This window comes from Pezoporus wallicus, unplaced genomic scaffold (assembly GCF_028554395.1).
Source record: "Pezoporus wallicus isolate ANWC-B61680 ecotype Strahan unplaced genomic scaffold, APGP_CSIRO_Pwel_v1 contig_2348, whole genome shotgun sequence".
NCBI classification, from domain to species: domain Eukaryota; kingdom Metazoa; phylum Chordata; class Aves; order Psittaciformes; family Psittacidae; genus Pezoporus; species Pezoporus wallicus.
Window position 1 is genome coordinate 1,085,133 of NW_026636985.1, and position 12,757 is coordinate 1,097,889.

General features: G+C 46.9%; 1 protein-coding gene across 1 annotated transcript; it reads right to left on the minus strand.

Annotated features, from left to right (window-relative positions):
• Positions 1 to 292: 292 nt before the first annotated feature.
• BMP10 (bone morphogenetic protein 10) lies at positions 293 to 5,961 on the minus strand. Its single transcript, XM_057402482.1, has 2 exons — positions 5,307 to 5,961; positions 293 to 1,633 (listed from the first exon to the last, which is right to left on the minus strand). The coding sequence occupies exons 1-2, from the start codon at positions 5,638 to 5,640 to the stop codon at positions 690 to 692; spliced, it is 1,278 nt and encodes a 425-aa protein (XP_057258465.1). The 5' UTR covers positions 5,641 to 5,961; the 3' UTR covers positions 293 to 689.
• Between the last annotated feature and the right edge of the window lie 6,796 nt (positions 5,962 to 12,757).

Below are 12,757 nucleotides of genomic sequence, written 5' to 3' on the forward strand. Positions count from 1 at the left end.
TGGGAAAGGGAATGGTTCCCTTCTGCTCCAGATACCAGAGCATCCCTGCCAGTCTCAATGAGATAGGGAGAGATTAAAGATGCTTAAGAAAAAAGGAGCAAAGTTTAACACCTTTTTGTCCCTTTGGGGTTTGGGAGCTTGAGAATTATTGGGACTTGGGATCTTATCCTGGGTTCAATTCCCAAACCATGTCGATGAGATCCTTATTGACATGGGTTAGTGGTTGCCTTGGCAGTGCCTGGGGATGGATGGACTGGATGATCTTAAAGGTCTTTTCCAACCCAGTTGATTCCATGATTCTATTCTATGCCCTTTAATATTTCTGGAAATCCCTCTCGATACCAATCAGCATTTATGAAGTACAAAAATACGTTTTTATTTCTGTGAACTTGCATGTCCCCCTTTGGCACAAGGAACCTCCCAGACAACCCAGTGATCTGCTCTATGCCCTGCCAGGAAGTGAGATGCAGCCATAACATGAACAGTGAAGAACAGCAAGAAGCAATGGAACAAAATATACATTCCCTACGGTCACAACTTGCCCATTCCCCTACCAGGAAACACACAATTATCTGTACATGCCTCATTAAATAACCTTATTAAATAGGAAATCCAAAATGTACAAATTTACAGACTGAATCATTAAATACTCCCCACTGTGCACTCCCCTCTGCTCGAGCTCCCCTCTACTATCTGCAGCCACACTCTGATACCACCATGCCTTCGTATTTGAACTTGTAGGTGACCACCCCTGCATCTAAATAGAGGATAGAGATGGGATCGAGTTTGGTGGGCACACAGCAGGCCTTGGAGGCTTTCTGGGGATTCTTCAGGTGAACCAAAGTCTGGACAATGGCGTGTTTCGTTGGCGTGACGTGCTCTGTTAAGGGGTAGGCGCACACTCCATGGCACTCGTAAGCTTCGTAGCCCGCCGGGGCGATGATCCAGGAATCCCAACCTATTTCCTTGAAATCGATGTAGAGCGGGGTCTTTTTGCAGTAGTTGCCTTTTGCGTTCCTCCGGATTCGGGCAGTGGAGTCGTAAATGATGTTGGAGCGCATCTGGAGCAGCGCTTCCTCCCCAGGCTGGCCATGGAAGTTGCCAACCTCCAGGTTCTCCAAGTCCAGGAGCTGCTCGTGGTCTATCATCTCGTTCAGCTCTTGCTTCTCCTCTTTCTTGTCATTGCTTTGGTCATCAGAGAACACAATCAACAGGGGCACGTGCTTCGCCTCGGAGTTGATGTCGATATCGAGCTTCCCTTCTCCGTTCTGCTCCTCCCCTTCCCTGCTCTCTATATGAACCTCCAGCCGGTGCGTGGTCAACCCTGCCCTTCGCCAGCGCCTGATGGCTTCGGTCACCTCGAAGCTCTCCCACTCGCTGCTCGTGCCATAGATGTGCCTGGATGCCAGTGCCATTATCTTCCTCTCTTCTCCTACCCCCAGGTGGTCATTTTCCAGCACTTCAAAAATGGTGACTTTCCGGTCGAGCCCATCATAGAGCATCTGGTCCCGTTCCACCAAGGTGTAGAGCCGCAGCTCTGCCATGGTGATCTCTTCATGGTGAGGGATGGAAACATTGAATAGAAGAGGGTACTTCCGAATTCCTGTGACACCGATAGGGTGGGAAGCCAAGTCTGGAAATGACAAAGATCAAATATTTATGAAGGGTCATAAATGCATCCAGCAACACGTGCACAGAAGTTCAGTTGATACCTTTTGCATGGCTTGGTTTCAGCTAATTCCAGGAGAGTGGATTTTACCCTTTCCCAAAATCAGACTTGGGAAAAGGGCCGACTTCCTTTTAGCTATGCAAGGACAGCAAGATCCCAACCATGCTGGAGAACATAAACCTGGATTTACAGAGTCTCCTTCTATCCCCCTGCCTTCCAGGCATTTCCTTGTCACCTGGAAGCATTATGGATTAAGAATGCATCGCCTAATACTGAAATACAAACTGCTTCATGGTGGCTGCACAGCAACTATTTTAAATGGGGAAAATCATTGCTGCAGAACAGGAAGGGAAGAGGGATATGGCATGAACATGAGATGGGTGACCATAAACCGTGCATGCAAGAGCAGCAGGCTGGATCTGTGTCTGCTCAGCATGTTTGTGCTGAGCTGTTGAAACAGCCTTCAGAAACTGAGAGGGACAAGCACTAAGGGAGGAAAAGTTGCTTCGGAAGATGTAAAGGTTCCTGGTTAGGAAGAGCAGGCGGTGAACGTCCCGTTTGAACCACCAGTCAGCACAGATCCTGCCACAGCCTCAACGGGCTTCAAGTGAGCAGTCAAACAGCTGTACTCAACCAGGCACTTTTGACATATAAGTGTGTAATGACTGTTTGTCCATCAGGACATCTGCCCTATCTGCACTGTTTATGCACGAGCAGTATGCGTTTCTTCACACCAGGCAGGACTCAGCTCATCATAGAACCCTGCAATGGGTCCCCCCCTTGGAAGGGACCTTAAAGCTCCTCCAGCTCCAAGCCCTGCCATGGGCAGGGACCCCTTCCACTGGAGCAGCTTGCTCCAAGACCCTGTGTCCAACCTGGCCTTGGGCACTGCCAGGGATGGGGCAGCCACAGCTTCTCTGGGCACCCTGTGCCAGCGCCTCAGCACCCTCACAGGGAAGAGCTTCTGCCTAAGAGCTCATCTCAGTCTCCCCTCTGGCAGGTTAAAGCCATTCCCCTTGGCCTGTCCCTACAGGCCCTTGTCCAAAGCCCCTCTCCAGGTTTCTAATTTCTAGGGACTGTGTATTTGCTGCTGAGTTACTGCGCTGTCTGCTTCTAACTCAGGAGACAGATCAGGGCATAGAGACTATGGTAACATGTCTGCAAATGCAAACTGTTCATCTCTGACTTCTCCAATTTTGGTATGTTTGTAGGAAAATGATGCTGTTAACACTGCAAGTATTGGCCATGCTCCATGAGTGCACTGAAGCAGTTGACTTTAGCACATTGTCCTCCTTGAGGCACCTCTGCACTGCCATCTGCTTGTAAATGAGGGGTGATTCTGCTTTCGCTTCCCTACAAGTCAGTTGGTAAAGGTGGGAGCTGGAGATGCTTTGCACAGCACCAAGGTAGGAGCAAACCATGAGCTGAGAGGCAATGCTGTTCAAGCTTAGCTGTAATCTCCATCCTGAAGGTAATCTCTGGGGTTTCCTAGACCTTGTTATGCTACAACAAGTCTGCAATGAGTACTTATAATGACAGGGTGGAGAAATGCCTCCTGGTTGTATAGATAAGCCCAAGAAGCTCACCAGAAGGCAGTGGAAAGCTACATTATGTGTAAGAAGCCAGGTGAGTGCTAGCAGGGCATAAGAAGTGTTCAGTTCTAAGTCAGGATGTGACTCTGATCTTTAGCTAGGAAATCCATAGGGTGAAGTATCTCCTACTGCTCCCAGTGCCTCCCTGGTAGGATCAGGAAGAGAGCTCTGGAGTCCATAGGAAATGAAAGATTTCCCTTGAGACCTTTATTCAAGTTTTAAGAACTGATTAGTCCCATTTAGAATGGAGACATTACGGGCCATGGGTTAAACAAAGAGCTGATGCCAGCCGTGCAGTGTGTTACAGCTCTGTAATAAGGGATTTAATGGATAATGGAAGCACCATTACTGCCAATTTTCAGCAGGCAGGTGAACAAAAACGCTCCATGGTCTGTTTCTACTGCCTTTATCATTGCAAGTGATTAATTTCCCTATCTTTAGCATGAAGTGGATGGTTCTTGGTTACGCAGACTCCGAAGACACGTAACAAACATGCACAGTCCCTTTAACCGGGCGCTCCTATGAAGCTGTCTTAACGTCAGCCGTCTGTCTCACTTCGCGTCTTGCTGGTTTGCATTGGAAAAGGGGAGAGAAATACTGACATGACAGAGAGTGAAGCCAAGTGATGGCTACAGCAGGGCACAGAACTGTGAACCACTGCAAAAGGTCGGTCTGTCCCTTTCCAGAGCTGCAAACCTGATTTTGTCAGTGGGATGATGCCTTGTGTCACTAAACCACGCTGTAGTTTATGTTTTAGCACCTTGTACTGGACCAGTTTTATCCCATTTACTTTTTATGGCTAGTGCACAATGGGAAAAGAACGATGCACGTTCCTGCATGTCTTCATTTATACGGATGAGCAGTGACAGGCAGGGCTGTTTGGGTGAGTAACTGCTCCCCAGTGGGTGTTAAGTGCTTTGCCACCAAGCCTTTAATAGATTTCTCTGCACTGGAGAAAAGAATACATAAAGAAGGTTTAAACCACATTTAAACCAGAAGCAGGCTGCTGGTAAAGCGTGCCCAGGCCTGGCAGGAGGGCAGAGCAGAGCTTTTGGATTCTCTCCTTGCACCTCACTGCATGACTTGCACATAGCCTCTCCTTACAGGTCATAGCTTCAAATGGCAAATGCTATAGAAAGAGTAATAACAACCTTATACTTCATTATTTAGGCTAAGAAAGGATGAGAGAAGCCCCTCAGCAGTTTGAATAGCTACGTCTGCCCCTGAGCAGTTAAACCAAATCACAGCATTCGTGTTTGCCCAGTGGGGTGATTGGTATTTGGGGTTTAGTTGGAACACATCATTAACATAAAACCTGTATTGGTGCAAATAGGTATTGACAAACTGGAGTGTTAGCACTGAAACATTCTCTTGCCCTCATTGAGCTGAGAGGAAATGATGAAGCAGAAACAAGTCACAATCAGGCTTCCTTTCCTTGTAATAGGAAATATTCGACTCTCCCAAAGTAAAACCTAAGGGTTATCCAAAGTTCTGCTTCACGTGTTTCTACGTATCTGTGCTCAGATGCCAAAGGAAGATGTTACAAATCCCATGAGGATCAATAGTGAGGATATTAATAGAAACCTGAATTGGTTAAGCTCGTAATAAGAAAATATTGCACCTTTGAACAGTGTGTAAAACCATTTCTTAGGAAAATATTGCACCTGTAAATGGTGTGTAAAACCATTTCTTGCCTTAGTTTCGAACGTTATTTAAGGTATTCATTTGATATCATGTAATTGCAAACGATGCGTGTCACTATGGGGATAATGGAACTGATGCCCTTGCATTCTACCTGGTGCTGCCCAAACATTAAACAAACACCTTCCTCCAAAACCTTTCAGTCCCAAAAGCGAAGGATAAGGGATCTATGACACTAGGAGCGGGATCTGGTAATCCTGGTGCCTATTCCCAATGCCATGCCTCATTGAAAGGCCTTTTTCCCCCTAATACGGCTCACGTTCCGTGCCCGGTGAACACATTTCACACCGACTATAAAGATGCTCTTTTCTATTTCCTTCTCCTAGAGATTGCACATTTCTTACCTTCATTTTTGAAGCTCCTAATGATGTTGGCGGAGGGCATAGACGTCCTGTCAGTGGCAAACCTGTTGTACAGCTCGAGCATGTACTCTGGCGGATCCACCTTGGCCGATTCGTGCAGGGGAATGTCAGAGAGGTTCAAGGTCTTCAGGAACTCGTTCTTCATGTTCTGAAGCAGCGTGTTGAAATCAACGCCATCCTGCTCGGAGAGGATCTCGTCGAAAAGGGGCACATCTTCCTCCAAGGAAGAGTGCTCCAAGCTCAGGATGGGACTGCAAGAGGCAAGGTGAACCAAGAGACAGAGGGCAGCCCACAGCCGGGGGACTAGAGAATCCATGGCTTCGCTGGAGCCTCCAACCGCACTCAACAAGCTCTAGCTCTTGTGCGGGCTAAGTGGCGGTTTTATCCCCTGTGCTCGTGTCACGACGGGATGACAAGTTTGGAAGCTCTTGTCTTGAAGCTTGTGATCCGTCCTGCCTGTCTCCCCCTTCCCCCTCCCCAAAAGCAGGTCTCGGTAATTGGATATGGCTTGCTCTCTCTGTGGTCGCCCTGCCTCTCTTATCTCAGGCCGTGTAAGCTGTCCACCAGATTTGTTGCTATCTCGCAATCCCCTTTCCCTTAATGAGGGTTTTGTAAACATTCTGCGCTAGGACACGCCGAGATAGGACAAGTTTCTTCTCAGAGAGGAGCTGCCCTTTCTCCCTGCCTCTGGGAGCCGGCTGCCGAACATCAACAGCTCCCATCCACGCGTGTTTTGAGCTCAGTTCTATAGAGTCTCCATCCTAACGCACCAATTTCATGCAGTTGCTCCCTGAAGGTAACAACTCTGTCCTTTAAAAACCCATCTCCTAACTATTCCATGTTTCTATGATTTCAGAGCTAAGTCCTTACATTACGCTTACAGAAGTAAGGAAAAGCTCCATTCCTCCTTGCCCGTACATAGGGAGAGGAGCTCTAGGTGCCACCACAATACTGGAGGTACAAGGCCCTGAATGCAGAGGAGCAAGACGAGCGAGAAGAGTTTCTCACATCACAGCTATAAAGCTTTGCAATGGCTTTGCTGGAAAGAGCCCTTTGAAGAGACATCAAATGCCAGCCAGGAGCATGGCCTGTAAAGCTGGGACTTCATTTTCCGTTATACAGGCACCATACACTGCACTGGCACCACGGTTTAGTGCTAAAGGATTTGTTAGCTCTTTTGCAGGGTTTATTTTTGCTATAAACCACTCTTCCCTGAGCTGAACGTCAGCACCAGCTGGATGCGAGGGCTCAGTGCTGAGTGCCGTACAGATGCTCATAAACACAGAGAGAGCTGGAGCATTTGCAGTGGGTTCAGAAACTCCTTCCTTCTTCACCTGTGCGACTTGGCAGCTTGCAGTTATCCCTGATTTCACCTCTTTGGCAGTGCTGTGAGTATCTAAAAGCTCTTGAAAATACACAAAGGCCATCGGACTACTCTGACTTCACCTTCACATCAGTTCAAACAGCTCAGAGGCTCAACAGGGAAGTGATATTGCCAAAAAGATGTGCTACAATTCTTTAGTGGGCCTTTATGCTTTGGTATGGAGATGTCCACAAGATGGGAGCACTGTGCATGCAAGCATGTGTCTGGTTCTTGTATAACATGGTCCATTCCAGTGTTCTGGATCTACACAGAGGTTTTTGAATGCACCCTTGTTTTGGCAGCAGGGCCAGAGCTCAGCCTTTGCCATTATGGCTAAGCACATCCCTAGATTTGTTACTCCATCTGTGCAATTTTCTTCCCTTTTCAATAGCCCAAGTCTATCGGTGGCACAAAGGGACACAGATCCATCTAACTTAATGAGAATGATACCCAAGCCATGGTTTAAATTCATCCTCTATTTTTTGTCTTAAATAGCAATATCTTTGTGAGAATTCATGTATTGTTGCCATGGAGCCAGATGTTGGCATGGCCTTTTAGTTGTTTTATTCAACTTTTCTTCTTCTGAGCATGGGGAGCTTGACAACAGAAGCCAAGTACTTTATCAAGGTCCCTGTTATCGATACGCCACATTAGAAATAGATATTTGAGCTTAAGAAGATTAATTCAGACCTCACTGTGGAGTTCATGGTTATCTGTGCAAGTTTATCTATAAATCCTTCTGAAAGACTCATCTTGGAATATTGTGGCATTCCAGAGCTAAGCACAGAAAACTTGAGGAAATTCTGGAATCAAGTTCAGGTCACTTCTGTTCATTAACTTGAAAAGAAAAGCAAGAGCTTCTTTTGGTGGTGATTCATCACCTGACTATGCAGAGCTAAGGTCCTTACGCCATAGGAAGTGAGATTAACATTATAACCATGAGAAAAGGCTTAGCCTTAACTCTTTCATGTAGTGTAATACTGGCTCCTATAAGGGAAAGTCTTCAGGATGGCTTGTCCCTTCCAGCTGTGGAGGTAGGAGATTTGTCATGAGAGCAATAATACCTGGAGAAGTGGTTTCCTTTGCTTAATGCTCAAATATCCATTCCAGAATGCGCTGGTTTCATGTATCTAAATGCAGATGATGTTAAATGAAAGGGAGAAGCACATTGGAAAAGCTACTGCTTGCTGGAGGGCAGCACATGCTGGAGCTTCTCAGGACTCACAGACATGGCCTTATCCTCAAGTCCTTGCTCATACCAGGTTTTCTTTCTCAGACAAGTACCAATAATGTCTTGTACAGGCAAGAGCTCACCAATATGCCTTGCAGAGTTGGCAAGCACTGGGATCTATGCCATTACACGGCTCCTCTCTGAGATTTTGGGGGTTTCTATGAGATTCAGAGCTGATGGGTTTGAATTTAAAAGGATTCCTTCAGCATTTGTGAGGCTCTGAGGTTTCTAGATGAGTCTCCTCTCACTGTGAGTGCACCGGCCCTTGATCAGACACTGAGTAAAACTCTCCTCTGTGTTAATCCAGATGAACAGCTCTAGAGCCAGAGGAGCTTTTCAGGTTCACTCCACTTTCCTGGCACTTAAAACTTAGCTTGCTGGGTGCGAACCAACAGCATTCCTGCTCCAGCAGTGACATACACAGCCCCAACGCTGCCCTGGAGCAGAGACTGGGCTCAGTGACCCCTCTAAGCTCTGCTACATCCAGATAGACTCTCTACGAATCTGTAATTTCACACCCTGCAGATATCAGTATGTAAAAAGTAGGATGTGTGCAGGAGTCCAACATGAATTTCCTACCCCACAAACGTCGTCTTGATCCAGAGGCTCATTAGGAACACGATTCCTGCTCAGACATTCCAACTGTCTTTGCATTTCCGCTCTCATTTTGATAACTCCTTGAACAATAGCATCCTGCAGGGCCACGCAGCCTCTGGGTTATACACAGCCCCAGTTCTGCTCAGTGCTCTAATTTACTCCATTCAGACCCTGCTGGGACCTGGCCCGATGAGGAATACCCATAGAGTACATCTGCTACAGAAGGAGCTTCCTGCTTCCTTAGGTTGGAGATTGATGAATTTCACACACATATTCCCCCCACCTAAATTTAATTGTTTCACAGAAGGGTTTTATTTCATGTCACTGAAATGCAGAGATTTGTCCTTTTATTCACACGCACAGTAAGTATCCGAGAAAGGAAACTGCTCTCAACAAATCTATGTTAAATGCATTACCTGAGGTAGCTGGAGAGGGAATATTAAGAAGCATCAGTTTAATTCTTCTTAAATCTGTAGCACAAAGAGTGAGCCCATTCCCTTAGCGATGCACAAGGCAGGCAGAGCTGTACACAGGGCTCTTGGCTCTCAGTCCTAGGAAGTTTGTGCTCATTTCCCCTGTTAATCTGCAGCTGTATGTGGTGGAACAGAACTAATGAGAGCCTAAACCTTTGCACTGAACCTGCCAGTGTTTGGGATCAACACTCAGCACCTACAGAGCACTGTTTAATGGATGTTTCACCCTCCCTGTCAGAGCTGGAGGTGGCACTACAGGTTGGATGCTCTCCATTCTTATACCATGGCAAGGACCAGAGGGGGAAAATCAGCTCAGAGAGCAAAGTGGGGCCTTTCCTACCGCCAGCACTAAGCAGATGGGGCAGGACCATGAGTGCAACAGCTCCTGGGAACAGAAAGGGTCAGTCCTGAAGCTGGTGGGGCTCCAAAATAGCCTCTAATCTCAGGCACCCCACAACTTCCTCCAAGCCGATGCCTCCACGGCTTCTTCTGTCAAGAGGCAGCAGAAGAGCACGGGTTGGAGCAGGAATGTGTGAAGCAAGCTTGGTGCTGAAAGGCTGGGAAGCAAAGCAGGGCTTTATGAAGTGTCAAGGTCGACGATATACAAGATGGAAAGGGTGTGATGCTCCTCTGGGTGAGAGGAAACGGGGAGAAGGAATGCGAAGGGATTTGGAAGCATCCTCCTTAGCCTGGCTTTTGGGATGGAGGAACACCTGCTTTCACTAACACCCAGACTGGGATGGTGAACCTTTTCCAGGAGGAAATGCCTCAGCTTCCTGAACATGAATGGAAAGGAAGTTTGCCAGTTAGTTATAATGTCACGTATAAACTCAGGTGGAGCTTGGTTCGTGTACGCCTTCACTGATTTAATTGAGATTTTAATGTTAGATTGTTATCACATCTTGGGCTTTTCTTATATCACGAAAAAGGTTTCTTTTTTATGTGATCCTTTCTTCCTCCCCTTTTCCTCTGATTGTTTTTGATGGATTCTGTTTAAAGAACCTCTCAGAAACACCACTGAGGAACCGCAAACAGGTAAAGGTAGAGGAAAACGGAATTGTTCTTGGCTTAAATACAGAACCATTACCCAAAAGACAATATTCCTTGAAAATATATTCAAATAATAAATAATCTATTGGAGGGGGAAATGATATCAGGATTTTGCCTGTCCTGCTCATTTCTATGTGAATATAAGGATCACAGGTAAAACTGTGGCTGGAAAGCGAAGGGAAGAGCATTTCATTTCGAATGTCACTGAGGAAGGACCCACACCAGGGGCTTTGGGGCACATTTCTCATCGATCTTCAAGCTGCAGCTCCAAATCCTCATACTTAGGGCAGGTGAGACTGAAGGAAAGAGAAGAAAATCTATCAAATGACCTGCTCAAGGTAGCCGAGGGCTTCGATAGCAGAGCCAGCAATCGCACCTCGATGCCCAGAACTCAAGATGCAGTGTCCTGCTTCACCACAAGAAACTATCCTATATCCTAGCTCATATCCTGTATCATATCTGATATTTGCATTATAGCACAAGGGAAGCTTTGTTTCTGTGCTAATCCTTTGAGAAAGAAAATGTCAAGCTTGAGGCTTTTCTATCTGAGACAGAGAGCTGTCACTCAGCCACAAGAGTGCCTTTGCCCATAAATAACATTAATAATGAAGAAAAGGATGTGCTCTAATGGAAGAACAGGAGCACCTTTAGTGATGTCAATCAGTGCTCAAACCCACTGAGATCAGTCTGAAATAAGCCCATATTTTTCCACTGTAAGGAGGTATCAGACGTCTGTACCACAGCACTTGGATTGAACCTTAACATTTGGATTCAATCTCAGCATTCCGATTGAATCTCAGCATTCCAATTGGATCTCAGCATTCCAATTGAATCGACAGCAACACATCCTGTCAAGAAATCGTTAACTTCATAGAGGGCAGACCTGAAATCCCCTTCAAAAGCTGTGTAAATGGTTCAGTTCAAGGCTGCTCTCTAATCAGGACACCACAGCCATATGTGCCATTCCAGGGAGGAAGGGGAGTGCTGGAGCTCCAGCACAGCATGTGACCTCCGGTTTTCCACGATCCAGGTTTGAAATTCCTACAAAACTACCCCACAATGGTCCCTGTCGGGAGATAGCTGTGGCATGAGGTAGCTGTTGGGTGCGAGATGGGAGATAAAGAAGAGTGTGACACTGACAGTGTGATGAGCTTGCAATGGAATAACTAAAATTAGTTTCCATTCCTGCATCTGCCCGAGTCCTTATTCCCATATGCCTCCGCTCATGGCTGCTCTGGCTTGCCTGTCCATAAATGGGCTGTTCCCAGCAGCTCTGCTCTGATTTCAGATGGCAATGGAAAAGGAAAAGATAGGATTTAAAGTAAGAGCGGTGCGAGAGAAGCGCGGCGATGCATTGCGACCTGCGTGGCTGAGGAAAGGAAATGGGGAGAAGAAGGAAAGTCTCTGTGCAGCCACAAGGGCAGGGAACTACTTACACTGTGTGCTACAACCTCCTCCTGAGCCAGAGACAGCACTGAGATGCGCAGCAATAGCTTTATATAGGAAAGCCCCAGCACATCTTCTTCGTCTGCTATTTCCAGGCAAGTGGAAAGGATGGGGTCACGCTGACAAGCAGAACACCAAAACTCCCTGCACTGATCCTGGCGATTCCCTTTCCTCTCTCCTTTTCTCCTACTGAGGTGGCAGAAGCTCCAAGGGTACAGGAAAGGAGTGCATCTGCACTTGTGCAACCTGGTCTGAGCTGCGAGTCAATGGCCATGCGGCGGTACCGATACATAAGGATAAGCAGGGATTTTGAAGCCAACACGAAGCCTGAGAGACTGAAAGAGAAAGAAAAGAGCTGGAAATCGCTGGACATTGCCTTCCTGTCAGTGTCCTGTCATCCCTGTGCATCAAATTCACTGCAAGCTCACGGCCTCACTGTCCCTGTGTGCTCCTTTCCCACGTAGTTATTGGGAAGAGCTTGTAGTGTGACTGGGTTGCTGCTTGCTTCTGCGTATTCCAGCATTTAACCTGTGTCTTTTCCTTCTAGACCTCAAAGTGAATTAACACAGGCAATAGACACATTTGCATTAAGCACAGGTGCTTCCAGAAGAGCTAAATAGCTAAATATTGGCTTATATCATTGATAGGATGAGAGGTGTCTCAAGAAACCTCTTGGTTTGCCTCCACAACCATTATCTCGGTACATGCCCCTGTGCAGACAGAGGCCTGAATAGTAAAAGGCCATTTCAAAACCAGTATCCCTAAAGGTCACATTATTTATTAACTCAATCTGGCCATACAAACCTGGTGAGACATGGTCAAAATCAACCCATTGCTATCGGAGACCTTGGCATAGACGCGACCGCACTGCAGGGCTAATGAACAGTAGCGTAGGCACGCTGCTTCCCCCCCCCCCCCCCCAGGAGCTGGACTCTGCAGGCTCCTTATCACATAGGGAAAGGTCAAGAGAAAGTTTGAATTTGACATTTCTGGAATTCCTTCTCTCCTCATGTAGTTATTCCGTGGAGCTCCGGGATTCCTGCGGGTGTTCAACTCCTCGGAGCAGCTTCAGTGACACTGACAAAAGCAAGGCAGGAATATAAAGCTTCACAGCACCCTCCAGCATCATTCCTCTTCCTCTGTCAGCTCTGGGTCCAAGTGGGCTGGTTGAGGAAGATCATTCTTTCCCTTAATGAGCTCCATTTAAATGCTCCCACACAACACAACAAATGGGAATGGTTACTAAATGTATCTCGCCCTTGGTTCTTAGGGT